Source organism: Oryctolagus cuniculus, chromosome 2, assembly GCF_051225735.1.
Source record: "Oryctolagus cuniculus isolate XC-2025 breed Fujian yellow rabbit chromosome 2, ASM5122573v1, whole genome shotgun sequence".
NCBI lineage: Eukaryota > Metazoa > Chordata > Mammalia > Lagomorpha > Leporidae > Oryctolagus > Oryctolagus cuniculus.
In genome coordinates this window covers 11,052,099-11,065,148 of record NC_142868.1, presented here as the reverse complement: position 1 = coordinate 11,065,148, position 13,050 = coordinate 11,052,099, and the positions used below count along the sequence as shown (strand labels likewise).

Sequence of the window (13,050 nt, the reverse complement as noted above, 5' to 3'; positions counted from 1 at the left end):
CTTCAGTCCCTTGTCGGATGCCCAGGTGCTGGAGAAGATCATCCCTTTCCAAGGTCCTGAGAAATCCCTTACGCTGATCTCAGTGAATAGCAGTGGGATTCGATAGACCATGCAAATGGCCCTGCCAGTCCTTATGCACGAGGGATCTCCATGGTGCAATACTGCGTTCCAGTCCTCAGCCGGGTGTTCCTGTTGAAGGAAATACTCAAAAAAACAGCACACTCAGCTGAGTTTCAAGAATTCATTCTTGGCCAGCAATGCCCCTACCTTGATTTTTAAAAATCAGATGTTGGGACACTACCTAAATTTGTCCTCTTCAGGGTAAGAAAACCCTCTGGGAATCTCTTGTCCCACAGATTCTCAAGGTCTAAATCAAAATCACACACGTCTCCACATATGCTGAGACCACAATGCAAAGCCTCACCACGAGACTTGTTATTCCTTTCAGAGTTACATGCATTGCTGATGGGAACCAAGATGCATGTTTTGCTACTCAGTACAGTGCTCAGTGTCTGGAGGAAGAGGCATTCGCTAGAACTGTCACGTCCCACATAGGTCCAGGTGCATTGGCAGGGTGCTGGATTGGCAGTGGAGCAGCCAGGACTAGAACCTGCGCCCATATGGGATGCCGGCATTGGAAGTGACAGCATTACCCACTACACCACAATGCTGCCCCACACCGCTTGTTTTTTTTTTTTTTATTTGAAAAAGATTTATTTTATTTTATTTTTATTTTAAAAGGAGAAAGAGAGAGAAAGAAAGAATCACAAAGAGAAAATAAATGTCTCTTTTCAAAGAATACAACTTCACGGCATTATGAACTCAAACTCTTCTGGTTAGTTTGCAGCCCTAAATGAGGTCCAGTTATCTCTCTCACTCTGCAGATGAGCAACTAGAGGTTGAGAGAGGTTACGTGGTCTGGGCAGCGTCACACAGCTTAACCAACACCGTAGCCAGGGTCCCACCCCTAGGCCATCAGGATGTGAGCTCTGCCTGTCTCAGGCTGGGCGGGGCGAGCTCCCCAGATGAGACCTGAACGTGACTGCTTCCGGCAGGAACCCCCGGAACAGGAATCCCCTCTTCCCCTGCCTCTGGGCCCACGACTCCTGCCACAGGAGCTTCAGAGCCCCGGAGGTAGCAGTGCAGACTAAGACGGCCTCCGCCACCTCCGTCTCCCACTCACCCAATACCGAGGGCGGCAGTGGGAAAGGCCCGGACCAGGAATGCTGAGGGTCCTCGGGTTCATCCTGGGATCCCTCCTCCCAGCATGTGAACGTGGGCAAACTGTGGCACATCCAAGGGCCGGTTTCTCCCTCTGTAAAGTGGGCAGCACGTTGGAGTGGATGAGAAGAGGATTAGGGAGCACCCCTGGGTGCAGTGGGTGCCCTGGGGGGCAGTGGTCATTGCTGCAATTGTTGTATTTCACTGCCCCCACAGAGAGCCCTGCTGGGGCCTCCCACCTCGAGGAGAGTCTATGCAGGCAGGGCTAAGCCGCGCCCCGCCTGGCTGCTGGTGCAGACGGAAGGGCGGACAGGAAGCAGGTTTAAGGGCACACGTGCAACCCTATTCTCATAGGATTCCACCCAGCACTTTCCCTGCAGGAACTGGCTGGCTGCGAAGGGGCGTGGCCCGAGCTGTGTGAGCTCAGCTCCCCAGGTATGTGTGCTATAAAAACCCGGCCAGCTTGGCCTCCTGTACAGAAAGCCGACCCTGCCTCGCACAGCCACTGAGACCGCCGCCAGCCTGCAGCTGCCCCTGGCATCGGATTGTGCTGGATCTGCAGACTCAGAAGCCGGTAAGAGCTTCCCTCTTAAGAACTTAATTTCCCTTCCACCTGAAGGTGTGGGGTTCTGTGGGTCATGATCCCAGTGTGGACGAGTCGGGGCTGAGCCCCAGTGTGTGAGAGATGACTGGAACTGGCATATTTAGCCTCCTGTCCCACCCTTTCTATCTGTCGCCGCTTTCAAACTAAAGTCTGCACTTTCTCTTAAATGGACAAGATGAACTATGACAAACAAAGCCGGCTTGGTTCACACAGGTGCTTCTTGGCTTTGAAGTATTCTCAGAAGGGCACAGGAAAGGTGGGGAGAGACAGGTGGTGAACAAGGGGAGGCAGAAGGGACAGGAGTCGGGGTCCGGCTGCCGGGCAGCTCTGCCCCTGCCCAGCCCGGATCTGGAGCAGGTTCTACCTAGCGGGGCCGTCACTGTCTCTGCTGCTACTTGGAGTGTTCCATTCTACCTGAGAGCCTTCTTGTGTGCATTAAACAAGGTGAGAATCAAACCTTGGACCAGCATCCAGCGCGTGGGAGGTGTCAAGTAGAAATGGACTTCTCGTGTCCCTCTGGTCTGGTTCGTTGCACTGAATGAAGGTCTTGCCATGGATTCAGTGGTTTTTTTGTTTGGTTGTTTTTTTTTTTTTTTCCTAAAAAGCATTGAGTAAGGGCTTCCTGCATACCTAGCCATGAGCCACCACAGAAACCAATCAGGCACAGTTCTTGTGCACCTGCACTCTAAACGCTGTCTGAAACTCATTGCTCCTCTCCCTGTTCGAGCTCTCCCCTTCAGGCCTTTCCCCAGACAGCTCCCCCACCCCACCTCCACCCCACCCAGCCCCGTGTCAGGCTCCCCGAGACATGAGTCCAGCCTCTGGGTCAATGTCATGTTCCTGACATGTTCACGATCTTCCCTCGTGCTTTTGTGTTTTGTGGCCCTCTGTGCGCTGTGTCTGTGGAACAATGAGATAGAACCTGAGCGTGGGGCAGTGGGAAGAGGTTGGTGATGAATTCACCTACACCTTGAGTGCCAGGGGAAGGATTCGAGGAACAGAGGGGGAAAGTGACTTTTCCAAGACAGAGTTGAGGACAGGGATGGGACGGACTCCCTGGTCAGTGCTATTTAAATTCCCCAGAGTCTGGCCTCCACAGTCTTTAAGACCCAAGGCTTTCTTGTAAACCTTGGTAGGTTGAACACCTAGACTAGTGCACGGTATGCAGTAGGTGCTCAGTAAGTGCTTGCTGAGTGAGTGCTGCAGGACCGAGTGGGTGGGAGGAGCAGGAGTGGGTGAGTGAGGAGATGAGGGAATGAGAGCTAACGAGGCTCAGTGAGTGCCGAGGGCAGGTGAGGACTGGCAGCCTCGGGTCAGGTGCACATGGGAGCAGTTGGGCTGCTTGCCCTGGCATCCCAGGAGCCAGAGGATGCTTAGTCTCCTAAAGCAGGCAGGGCTGTGGCGGGGTGGAGGAAGGCCAGCCTGTAGCCCTGCACCTCTGACCTGCTGCCCAGCTCTGACCCCTCCTTTCCTGCCTTTGTCTGACAGGTGCGTGGTCAGCTGAACCATGAGGATCCAAAGTCTCACCCTGCTCTCCATCCTCCTCCTGACCGCTAAGGCACTCTCAGAAAAGGTAAAAAATGGAGTAAGGCACGGACAGAGTGATATACAAGACAGGAACTCATCAGTTCCTTTGAGCAAGCCCCAGATTAAGCAGAGGAGCCGGACATCCAAGTCCACAACCGGTGGCAAATTTGACACCCAAGACCAAGCCTCCTGCACATGGACTGTGGCCGAGCAGGTGCCGGGCGTCACCCTAAAGGTTGAGTGCACTCAGCTGGACCACAGGTTTTCTTGTGTCTTTGCCGGCAATCCCACTGCGTGCCTGCAGCTCCACGGCCATGTCTACTGGAAGCAAATGGCCCGGGCACTGCGCAAACAGAAGAACCTCTGTGGAGACTTCAGGGGTGCCCTGAAGACCAAGGTGTGCAGAAAGCAGTTTCCAGAGTCTAACCTCCAGCTGGTGAACTCTACTCTGATAGGGGACGTGAAGCCCAGGAAGGAGTCCAGGGAGCACCCCCAGAGGGAGCGGGTCAAGATCAAAGGGACTCCTTCCATGGAGACAGGCAAGGCCCAAGAGGATGCCCACACCAGCCCAGCAGTGAGCCAGGCCACACCCACCAAAGGCCCCGAGTGCGTGGAGGACCGGGATATGGTCAATCAGAAGAAGATCGCCCTGGAGTTCTGTGGGGAGACCTGGCACTCCCTCTGCACATTCTTCCTCACCATGATACAGGACAGGTCATGCTGATGACGTCCGAAGCTGACAGGTGCCATTCAGAGACGCCAGGTCATGAAGCTCCCCGAGTTCCCCCTGAAAGAACTGCTGTGCTCCGAGAGCGCCAAGGAGTATTGAAGTGGATTTTGTAATTCTTAGTTTTATGTTCTGCAAAGTGCTTTTTTTCCCACTTTTTGGGATTGAATTTCAGAAGCTGTTTTCCCCAGGACACGTGTCCAAGGTTCACAAAGCTACATGTGCATGAGCCGTGAGCAAGCCAGAGTGATGATTCCAGTACAAGGCTTTTTTTGCTGGATTAACAAAGACGATCAAACTCTGGGTGTTTCTCAGAAAGATGCTCGGCCTTTGTCCACTTTCTCTACCTCTTGTTCCAAATAAACTTGTGGCTCATTATAAACAGGAATCCCTATGCCAGTCAATAAAATATCAAATGAGCAGCTTCCTGCTTCACCCATCCCATGCTGGCCCCCTGTGTGGTTCCCCACCAGAGTTGCTCTTTCTGGTTTTATTCATTGGTCTGTGCTGTTTGGTGCTACTGAATTAAAACAAACTCAGGCAACATGTGTTATGCGTGGCGTGACTGAGTCACGGTCAGGGTCTCCTGGGTGGGAAGGGAGAAGCAAGACTGGAACCCAGGAGTTCTGGCAGGCGAGTCCGCGGGGTTAGAGGAACCCCTCTCCCACCCCCTGCCACCTGCAGGCCCCCCGCCTTGCAGAGCTCATGTCTGGGCTGAGCGAGAGGCCTGGGTACACACAGTGCCCTGTGAGGAGGGTTGTGAGGGGAGGAGGGGTAAGCTGCATGGAAAGCCAGGGACAGGAAGTGGAACCTGCTGGCAGCTCTGGGATTGAGCTTCCCAGAGGAAGTCACCCTGGAGCAATGAAATGGGCCAGAGTGGACTCAGGTTGGCACACGCCTGCACGGATGACAGCAAAGGGATGTGGAAGCAGCAGCGGCTGGGAGAGATCAGAGGGACGGGATGCAGGGCTGAGGTGGCTGTTAGTCATTCGAATGTCGGTATAAATGTTTTCACTCACGGTGCTGTTTCCAGCACCTTGCAAAGAATCCACAGAGAGAGAAGAGAAGATCCAGAGTAGAAAACGTGCTTTTCTATTGCCTCTGATGGTGGCAGGGCGGAAGGGCAGGGGGGACAGGACAACACTGTGCACTCGCCAGCCCACCAGGACACACACTGAGGTTTGCCGGGGCCAGTGCACAGGGTGACAGCCTCATGGGGACATTTGGATACCACAGCAATGCCACTGAAACCGACAACCATCTCTCACTTCCCATGTGCCAGGTACTGTGCTCAGTTCTTCCCAGGGCCCACACATTCGCTCACTCGCTCACATACAAACTGTGAGCATGAATGTCTTCTGGTACTGCTGACACAGCGGTGCCCAGAGGTGGGTGCTCTGACTGCACGGGGCGTGGCTGCAGGGAACAGGGTGAGAAAGTCACAGTGACACCGGAGTTAGAGAGGAAAGCAACGCAAGGGAAGCGGATAAAAGGGAGCGGGGTTGGTTCTGGATGGGCTGGTCAAGACAGTCCCTTCTGTGGCGAGGACTCAGACCAAGGTGGAGGAGCTGAACCAGGTGACTTCAGGGAAGAGAGCTCTGAACAGCAGCAAGGCTCCAGGCAAGTGCCTTGAAACCATAGTGAATTTATTCTCTGGCATAAGTTCTCACCGCGTGCTTCACACTCGGGGGGAAATAGCAACAAAGGAAACAGAAAGAAAAAAAATCCTTGTCTTTATAACATTTAACTGGGATTGTGATTGACATGTTGGAGAAATGTCAAAGATGATGATGCTAATGTAGGATGGGGCTCACTGTAGCAAGTGGATTTTATCAACAGCCCCCAGAGAACTGACCAGTATCCCAGACCCTCCCAAGCTTCTCAGAGCCAGAGCAAGGGAAAGATATTGCCCCTTGTGGTGCACACAGACTCAGTCCTTTGGCCCTTCTCACACAACTCATCACGGTCCTGGGATAGGAAAAAACTATGGATCCTTCTAGGGGTCACTACATAGCCTGATCTAGGTTGGGGAAGCTGTTGGACACTGGCCTGATGTTTCCTAAAGATTCCTCCTGGCAGTTGAGGTTTCTGGTTCTTCTGCTTCACTCATGGCCTTTGGCTACTGGCTGAGCTTGGGGAAGTTTTGCCTTCCAACATGGTGCAGTGAACTGTACCAGTGCTAGAGGCTGGCCTCTGCAGGTGGCCAGCCAATCTTTCATCCAGTTACTGAACCCTCTGACCACCAAGCAGCTCCTCCCTGCAAGGAGACAAGGAAATCCACCTTTAAGGCTTGCTAGAAGATTGACATTGGTTAGTACTAAAGCCCCTCTTACTGCCCCACCAAGTAGGCAGCAGGTGTTCAGTACAAGTCTCCATATAGAGTCGATGCCTTAAGACTGGATTGTGGAGGGGGCTCAAACATTTCCTAATGGCAGCTCCTTAACTTTTAGTTTTCCTATTTGTTTGTGTTGTTCGTGAGACAGGAACCACCATTTTTTTTATTTATTTATTTATCTTTTTTGACAGGCGGAGTTAGACAGTGAGAGAGAGAGAGACAGAGAGAAAGGTCTTCCTTTTTCCATTGGTTCACCCCCAAAATGGCCACCACGGCCAGCATGCTGTGTCTATCCGAAGCCAGGAGCCAGGCGCCTCCTCCTGGTTTCCCACACAGGTGCAGGGCCCAAGCACTTGGGCCATCCTCCACTGCCTTCCCAGGCCACAGCAGAGAGCTGGACTGAAAGAGGAACAACTAGGACAGAACTGGTGCCCCAACCAGAACTAGAACCTGGAGTGCCGGCGCCGCAGGCGGAGGATTAGTCTAGTGAGCTGCGGCGCCGGCCAGGAACCACCATTATTGACACTGTCCCCATTCTCTCATTTCCCTCCTCCCATACCCCAAGCCATGGGTGAACCCTCATCCTCGTCTTGTAGATTGTAGACCTGCAGTTCAGGGCAACTGAGGAACTTACCAGGGTCAGAAAGCCATGAGGCAGCAGAGGCTTTAACCAGAATCCCTGGCCTGGAGGCCTCCAAGCTTTTGCTGCCTCTGAAACTTAGTAGTCCGCTTCACTTAATGAGAAAAGAATCATGCTTATGGTCTTAAAACGTGAGCTAAGCCTGAATGTGAACAGGACACAACCATCCCTCTACATGTGCATCTTCTTCCACATCCTTCAAACAGGAAGTTCTAGAAGCTCACGCTTCTGTTTGTGTTCAACCTGCCATCGTAGTCACACCCTGAGGGGGCATTTTAAGAACACAGCAAAGATAAATCAAGAAAGACATCGCAGACTTGACATTATATTCTATCCAAGTCGGTGCTACATATTTTCTCTATGAGAACTTTCTGGAAAAAAAAATAGTAGAACCAAGGGCAGTTATAATCAAAACAGCCTGGTACTGGTACAAAAACAGATAGATAGACCAATGGAACAGAATAGAAACACCGGAAATCAATCAAAAACCTATAACCTACTCATATTCGACCAAGGAGCTAAAGCCAACCCCTGGAACAGGGACAGCCTCTTCAACAAATGGTGCTGGGAAAACTGGATGTCCACATGTGGAAGTATGAAACAAGACCCCTACCTTACACCACATAAAAAAATCCACTCAACAAGGATCAAAGATCTAAATCTATGCCACGACACCATCAAGTTAATTGAGAGCATAGGGGAAACATTTCAAGACATTGGAACAGGCAAAGAATTCCTGGAGAAGACCCCAGAGGCACAGGTAGTCAACGCGAAAATGAACAATTGGGATTACCTCAAATTGAGAAGATTCTTTACTGCAAAAGAGACAGTCAGGAAAGTGAAGAGGCAAATGACAAAATGGGAGAAAGTATTTGCAAACTACACAACTGATAAAGGATTAACAAGTAGAATCTATAAAATGATCAAGAAACTCCATAGCAACAAAACAAGCAACCCAATAAAAAGATGGGCCAAGGACCTTAACAGACATTTTTCAAAAGAGGACATCCAAATGGCCAACAGACACATGAAAAAATGCTCAGGATCTCTAGCCATCAGGGAAATGCAAATCAAAATCACAATGAGGTTTCACCTCACCCCAGTTAGAATGGCTTACATACAGAAATCAGCTAACAACAGATGCTCGTGAGGATGTGGGGAAAAAAGGACACTAATCCACTGTTGGTGGGAATGCAAACTGGTAAAGCCACTATGGAAGACAGTTTGGAGATTCCTCAGAAACCTGAATATAACCCTACCATACAACCCAGCCATCCCACTCCTTGGAATTTACCCAAAGGGAATTAAACTGGGGAAAAAAGAGCTGTCTGTACCTTAATGTTTATTGCAGCTCAATTCACAATAGCTAAGACATGGAATCAACCTAAATGCCCATCAACAGATGACTGGATAAAGAAATTATGGGATATGTACTGTACACTATAGAATACTATACAGCAGTAAAAAATGAAATCTGGTCATTTGCAACAAAATGGAGGAATCTGGAAAACATACTGAGTGAAATAAGCCACAAATAAGGGACAAATATCATATGTTCTCTCTGATTGGTGACAACTAACTGAGCACAGAAAAGAAAACCTGTTGAAGTGAAATGGACACTTTGAGAAACAATGACTTGATCAGCCCTTGGCTTGACTGTTGAGGAACAACTTACTATTTTATTCTTTTCAGTATTATTTTTGTTCTACTTAATACTATTGGTTGAACTCTTTAATTAATACACAATTATTCTTAGGCATTTAAAATTAACTGAAAAATGATCTCTGTTAAATATAAGAGTGGGAATAAGAGAGGGAGGAGATACACAGTTCAGCACATGCTCACTCAGACTTGCCTCCAATGGTAGAGCTAGAAATGTGCCAGGGGATTCCAATTCAATCCCATCAAGGTGCCACGTACCAATGTCATCTTACTTGTTAAAGTGATCAGTTTAAGTACATAATTGATCAAAAAGATAGGTTAAGTGTCAAAGAGATTACACAAATAATACCAGTGTCTGCAAATAATGAATGATAGAATTAAAAGGGAGAGAATGATCCTGCAGGGGAAGCAGGATACACAGCAGACTCATAGAATGGCAAATGTCCTAAACAGCACTCCAGCCTCAGAATCAGCCCTTGAGGCATTTGGATCTGGCTAAAAGGCCCATGAGAGTTTTGCAGGCATGGAAAGCCAAGACACTGTGGCAAAAAAAAAAAAAAAAAAAAAAAAAAAACTGAATGAAAGATCTCAGTGAATGAGATCCCAGCGGAAAGAACAGGCCATCAAAGAAGGAGGTACCTTTCTCTGAAGGGAGAAGGGAACTTCCACTTTGACCATGGCCTTGTCTAAATAAGGTCAGTGTTGGTGAACTCAAGAGGCTTCCACAGCCTTGGCAGCTCATGACAAGAGCCTCGGGTGATTACTGACATCATAAATAAGAGTGTCAATTCTTAAATCAACAACAGGAGTCACTGTGCATCTGCTCCCCATGTAGGATCTCTGTCCTTAATGTGTTGTACTATGAGAATTAGCGGTAAAACTACTACTCAAACACCACTCTATATTTTGTGTGTCTGTGTGGGTGCAGTCTGTTGAAATCTTTACTTAGTATATACTAAGCTGATCTTCTGTATATAAAGAGAATTGAAAACGAATCTTGAGGAAGAATGGGATGGGAGAGGGAGTGGGAGATGGGATGGTTGTGGGTGGGAGGGAGGTTATGGGGAAAAAGCTGCTACAATTCAAAAGTTGTACTTTGTAAACTTATATTTATTAAATAAAAATAATAAAGTAGTAGAACCACATTGTGTGTTTGTTTGGAGGGAATATCTTTAAGACACAATTCCTATTGCTCACAAGGGATGGGAAGATAATGGGTAGGTAATAAGTGCTGAAGGGTAGCATGGCTACATCCCATAAAGCTGCTCCCAAGTGGTAACATCTGTCTTCCCTCTTGAAACCAAAGCCCAGCAAAACGAGGGCCTCTTCCCTCCGGCACGTCTAGCTCTGTGTGGCAACTCACAATCACACCAGTGCTGACTTGAACCGCTGGACTCCTTCCCAAGCCTCCCTCCTAAATTGTTTTTGGCAGAACAAGCAAAGGATACTGACATGTTTAGGGCTGCAAGCTCCCATGCAAACACTGAGGCCAGCCATCCTCTGATGTGCTGTTGGTTTTCATAATGACCCAGGTTCCATGCATGCTCACTTTGAAATCTCACTCAAAATGAGCTCACGCAACAGTGTGCAGGAAAGTGCTTATTACCTTCTGTCTAGGAGAGAGGTTGGAACGGAGGCGGGGAGGACCGTCCACGGGAAGGGACTGGTGTATGGAGCCTGAGGCATCGCTGCTGTGTCACTACCCACATTTCCAACCAACACAGGAAAGCTCCCCCTGGGAAGTTGGCCTCAGGATCTCTATAAACCAGCCCCTTCCTCTGGCAGGAGGAGCCATGGGAAAAGAAGGGGAAGGCAGGAAGAGCAGCCTTATCCACTCCTCTATGACATGGAAAGTGCCTCTGTTTAGAGCATGAGTGTGGGCTCTTGCAGCCCATCAGGGGAAGGGACTGGGGACAGCCAGGTCCCGTTTCACAGGCGTGACCCAGCCTCAGCATTGAGTAACTCCTGGAAAATCACCTCCTCGACTAATAGCTGCATTCCTGCATTCACTTAAAACAAACTCTGATGAGAACCAGGAGTTAAGCATCATGTTTTTGACTTTGTGTGTAATGTGAGATGAAGCAAATTGTCAAAGGACACACAACACATGCAACTAGAAACTCCAATCCAGAATATTTTTTTTTGACAGGCAGAGTTAGACAGTGAGAGAGAGAGAGACAGAGAGAAAGGTCTTCCTTCTGTTGGTTCACCTCCCAAATGACTGCTACAGCCAGCGCACTGCGCCGATCCGAAGCCAGGAGCCAGGTGCTTCTCCTGGTCTCCCATGCGGGTGCAGGGCCCAAGCACTTGGGCCATCCTCCACTGCCTTCCCGGGCCACAGCGGAGAGCTGGACTGGAAGAGGAGCAACCGGGACAGAATTCGGCGCCCCAGTGGGGACTAGAATCCAGGGTGCCGGCGCCACAGGCAGAGGATTAGCCTATTGAGCCACGGCACCGGCCCCAATCCAGATTTTTTTTTTAAATGGAGGCCCATGATCTTCACACGTGCCATGAAGTTTCTTCTCTTTATTCAACCCGTGAGTGGAGGGTCTACCATGTGTCAGGCAGCACAGTCCACGGTGGGGCTGTGGTGATGGACAAGGCATCTCCACCTTCAAAACGTATTCCAAGACACAACTCTGCCAATCCAGCATCACCAATCTGCTCCCAGCCCCAGCCCCTCCTATCTGGCTTATCACAACAGTGTCCTGTTGGGTCGCACAGCTTCTGGCCTTTCCTCTTACACTCTATTCCAGCACAGTGGTCAGAAAAAGCCCTCCTACTCTGACCACTTCACTGAAATTCACTCTAAAACACCTGCCGTAGCTCATCTCCAAGCAAACGCCAGGAATTCTTGCAATGCCTTACAAAGCGACATGACTCAGGTCCCCCCACTTCTGACCTCACCTCTGTGACATAATGTTTGGTAACTTTGGCCTCCTTGCTGTTCCTCAAGTTCATCTAGTACTCTCCTGTTGCAGACTCTGCATGAGCTCTTGTCCCTTACCTGAACAGCTCCCTTACGTCAGTCAGATCTCTGCTCCAGTGTATTTTAGTCCCCAGCCCGGCTTCCTTTCCCCCATACCACTTGTCACCACTTGACACACTCTAGATTTACCCATTGCACTTGCTTACTTAGCTAGCTCTCAGAGCCCAAGAGCAGAGGTTTTGTTTTGGTCACTGCAGCTTTTATTATGTATTTTAGCTATGTGTTTTATCAATGCTCTGTCTCCATCTGTCTTCTTTTGCTAATAACACAATACAGCACACTCGATAAGTTATAGGGAAAAGAGGTTGAGGCTGGCGTGTGGTACAGCAGGTTTGAGGCCTGAACCTCAATACTGGATTGTTCCAGAATAACACAGCTCTCGTCCCCAATTCCTCTTCTCACAATGCAATTGAGGTTACATTGCTTCCACTTAATAAGCATCAATTTTCTTATCTGGGAAATAGCCCTCAAACAACTCTGTTATAAACTAAACAAGCCAAAGAATATGAAAGTCCTGAGCTGTCTACTGGAACATAGTGGCTCAAAGACATGCTCGTTGTTGATGTCATTACTGCTCTTGAACAGCATAGTCCACGAGGCATGATGCAGCCTGTTCTCCAGGCCCATGCCAAAGGCAGCAGGGTCTAGATCTCCCTCACCTTGCATGTATTGCATTCTATGGGCCTTGACTTCACAAGTTACATTCCAGCAGCCTTGTTAGAAGGAAAGCTTTGATTTTGGAAAGAGTTTCGAAAAGGTAATTGAAGGAATCTGATGGCCAAGAACATGAAAGAGACCTCGTGGCAAAGGGGCCACCTTTCCGAGCTGTGACAAAGATGTGTCCAAAAGTTGCTACATGTCCCCTGGCACATGGTTTACTTCAACAGTAGGTGTTCCTCTGGGAACAGGGAGAGAGAGAAGTAGTGAGAGGAACACTGCCTGGCCATTGGATACTGGGCCAGTGTGCCCACGATAATCAATAGACGGAAGACATTAGTGACTGTTCTCCAGTCTGTCCCTGGTCTCGTTGCTTACAACTATGTGCTTATCCATGATCCATCTTCGTCTGTTTTCTTTTACTAATAACACAATAAACAGACTAGATTAGTGATAGAGAAAAGAAGTTGGGGCTGGCATTGTGGTACAGCAGGTTTGAGGCATGGCTGCTCTGCTTCCAATCCAGCTCCCTGCAAATGAGCCTGGGAAGGCAGTAGAAAATGGCCCAAGTGCTTGGGGCCCTGCTTGCTATCCATGTGGGAGACCCAGATGGAATTCCAGGCTCCTGGTTTTGGCCTGGCCCAGCCCTGGCTGCTGTAACCATTTGGGGAGTGAACAGATGGAAGAT

The 13,050-nt window shown here is 49.3% G+C and overlaps 1 protein-coding gene across 1 annotated transcript; it reads left to right on the top strand.

Annotated features, from left to right (window-relative positions):
- Nucleotides 1-1,661: 1,661 nt before the first annotated feature.
- Nucleotides 1,662-4,625, top strand: LOC100352317 (fibroblast growth factor-binding protein 1). The gene is made up of 2 exons (XM_002709523.6): nt 1,662-1,795; nt 3,314-4,625. The coding sequence occupies exon 2, from the start codon at nt 3,333-3,335 to the stop codon at nt 4,074-4,076; it is 744 nt and encodes a 247-aa protein (XP_002709569.2). The 5' UTR covers nt 1,662-1,795; nt 3,314-3,332; the 3' UTR covers nt 4,077-4,625.
- Nucleotides 4,626-13,050: the final 8,425 nt, after the last annotated feature.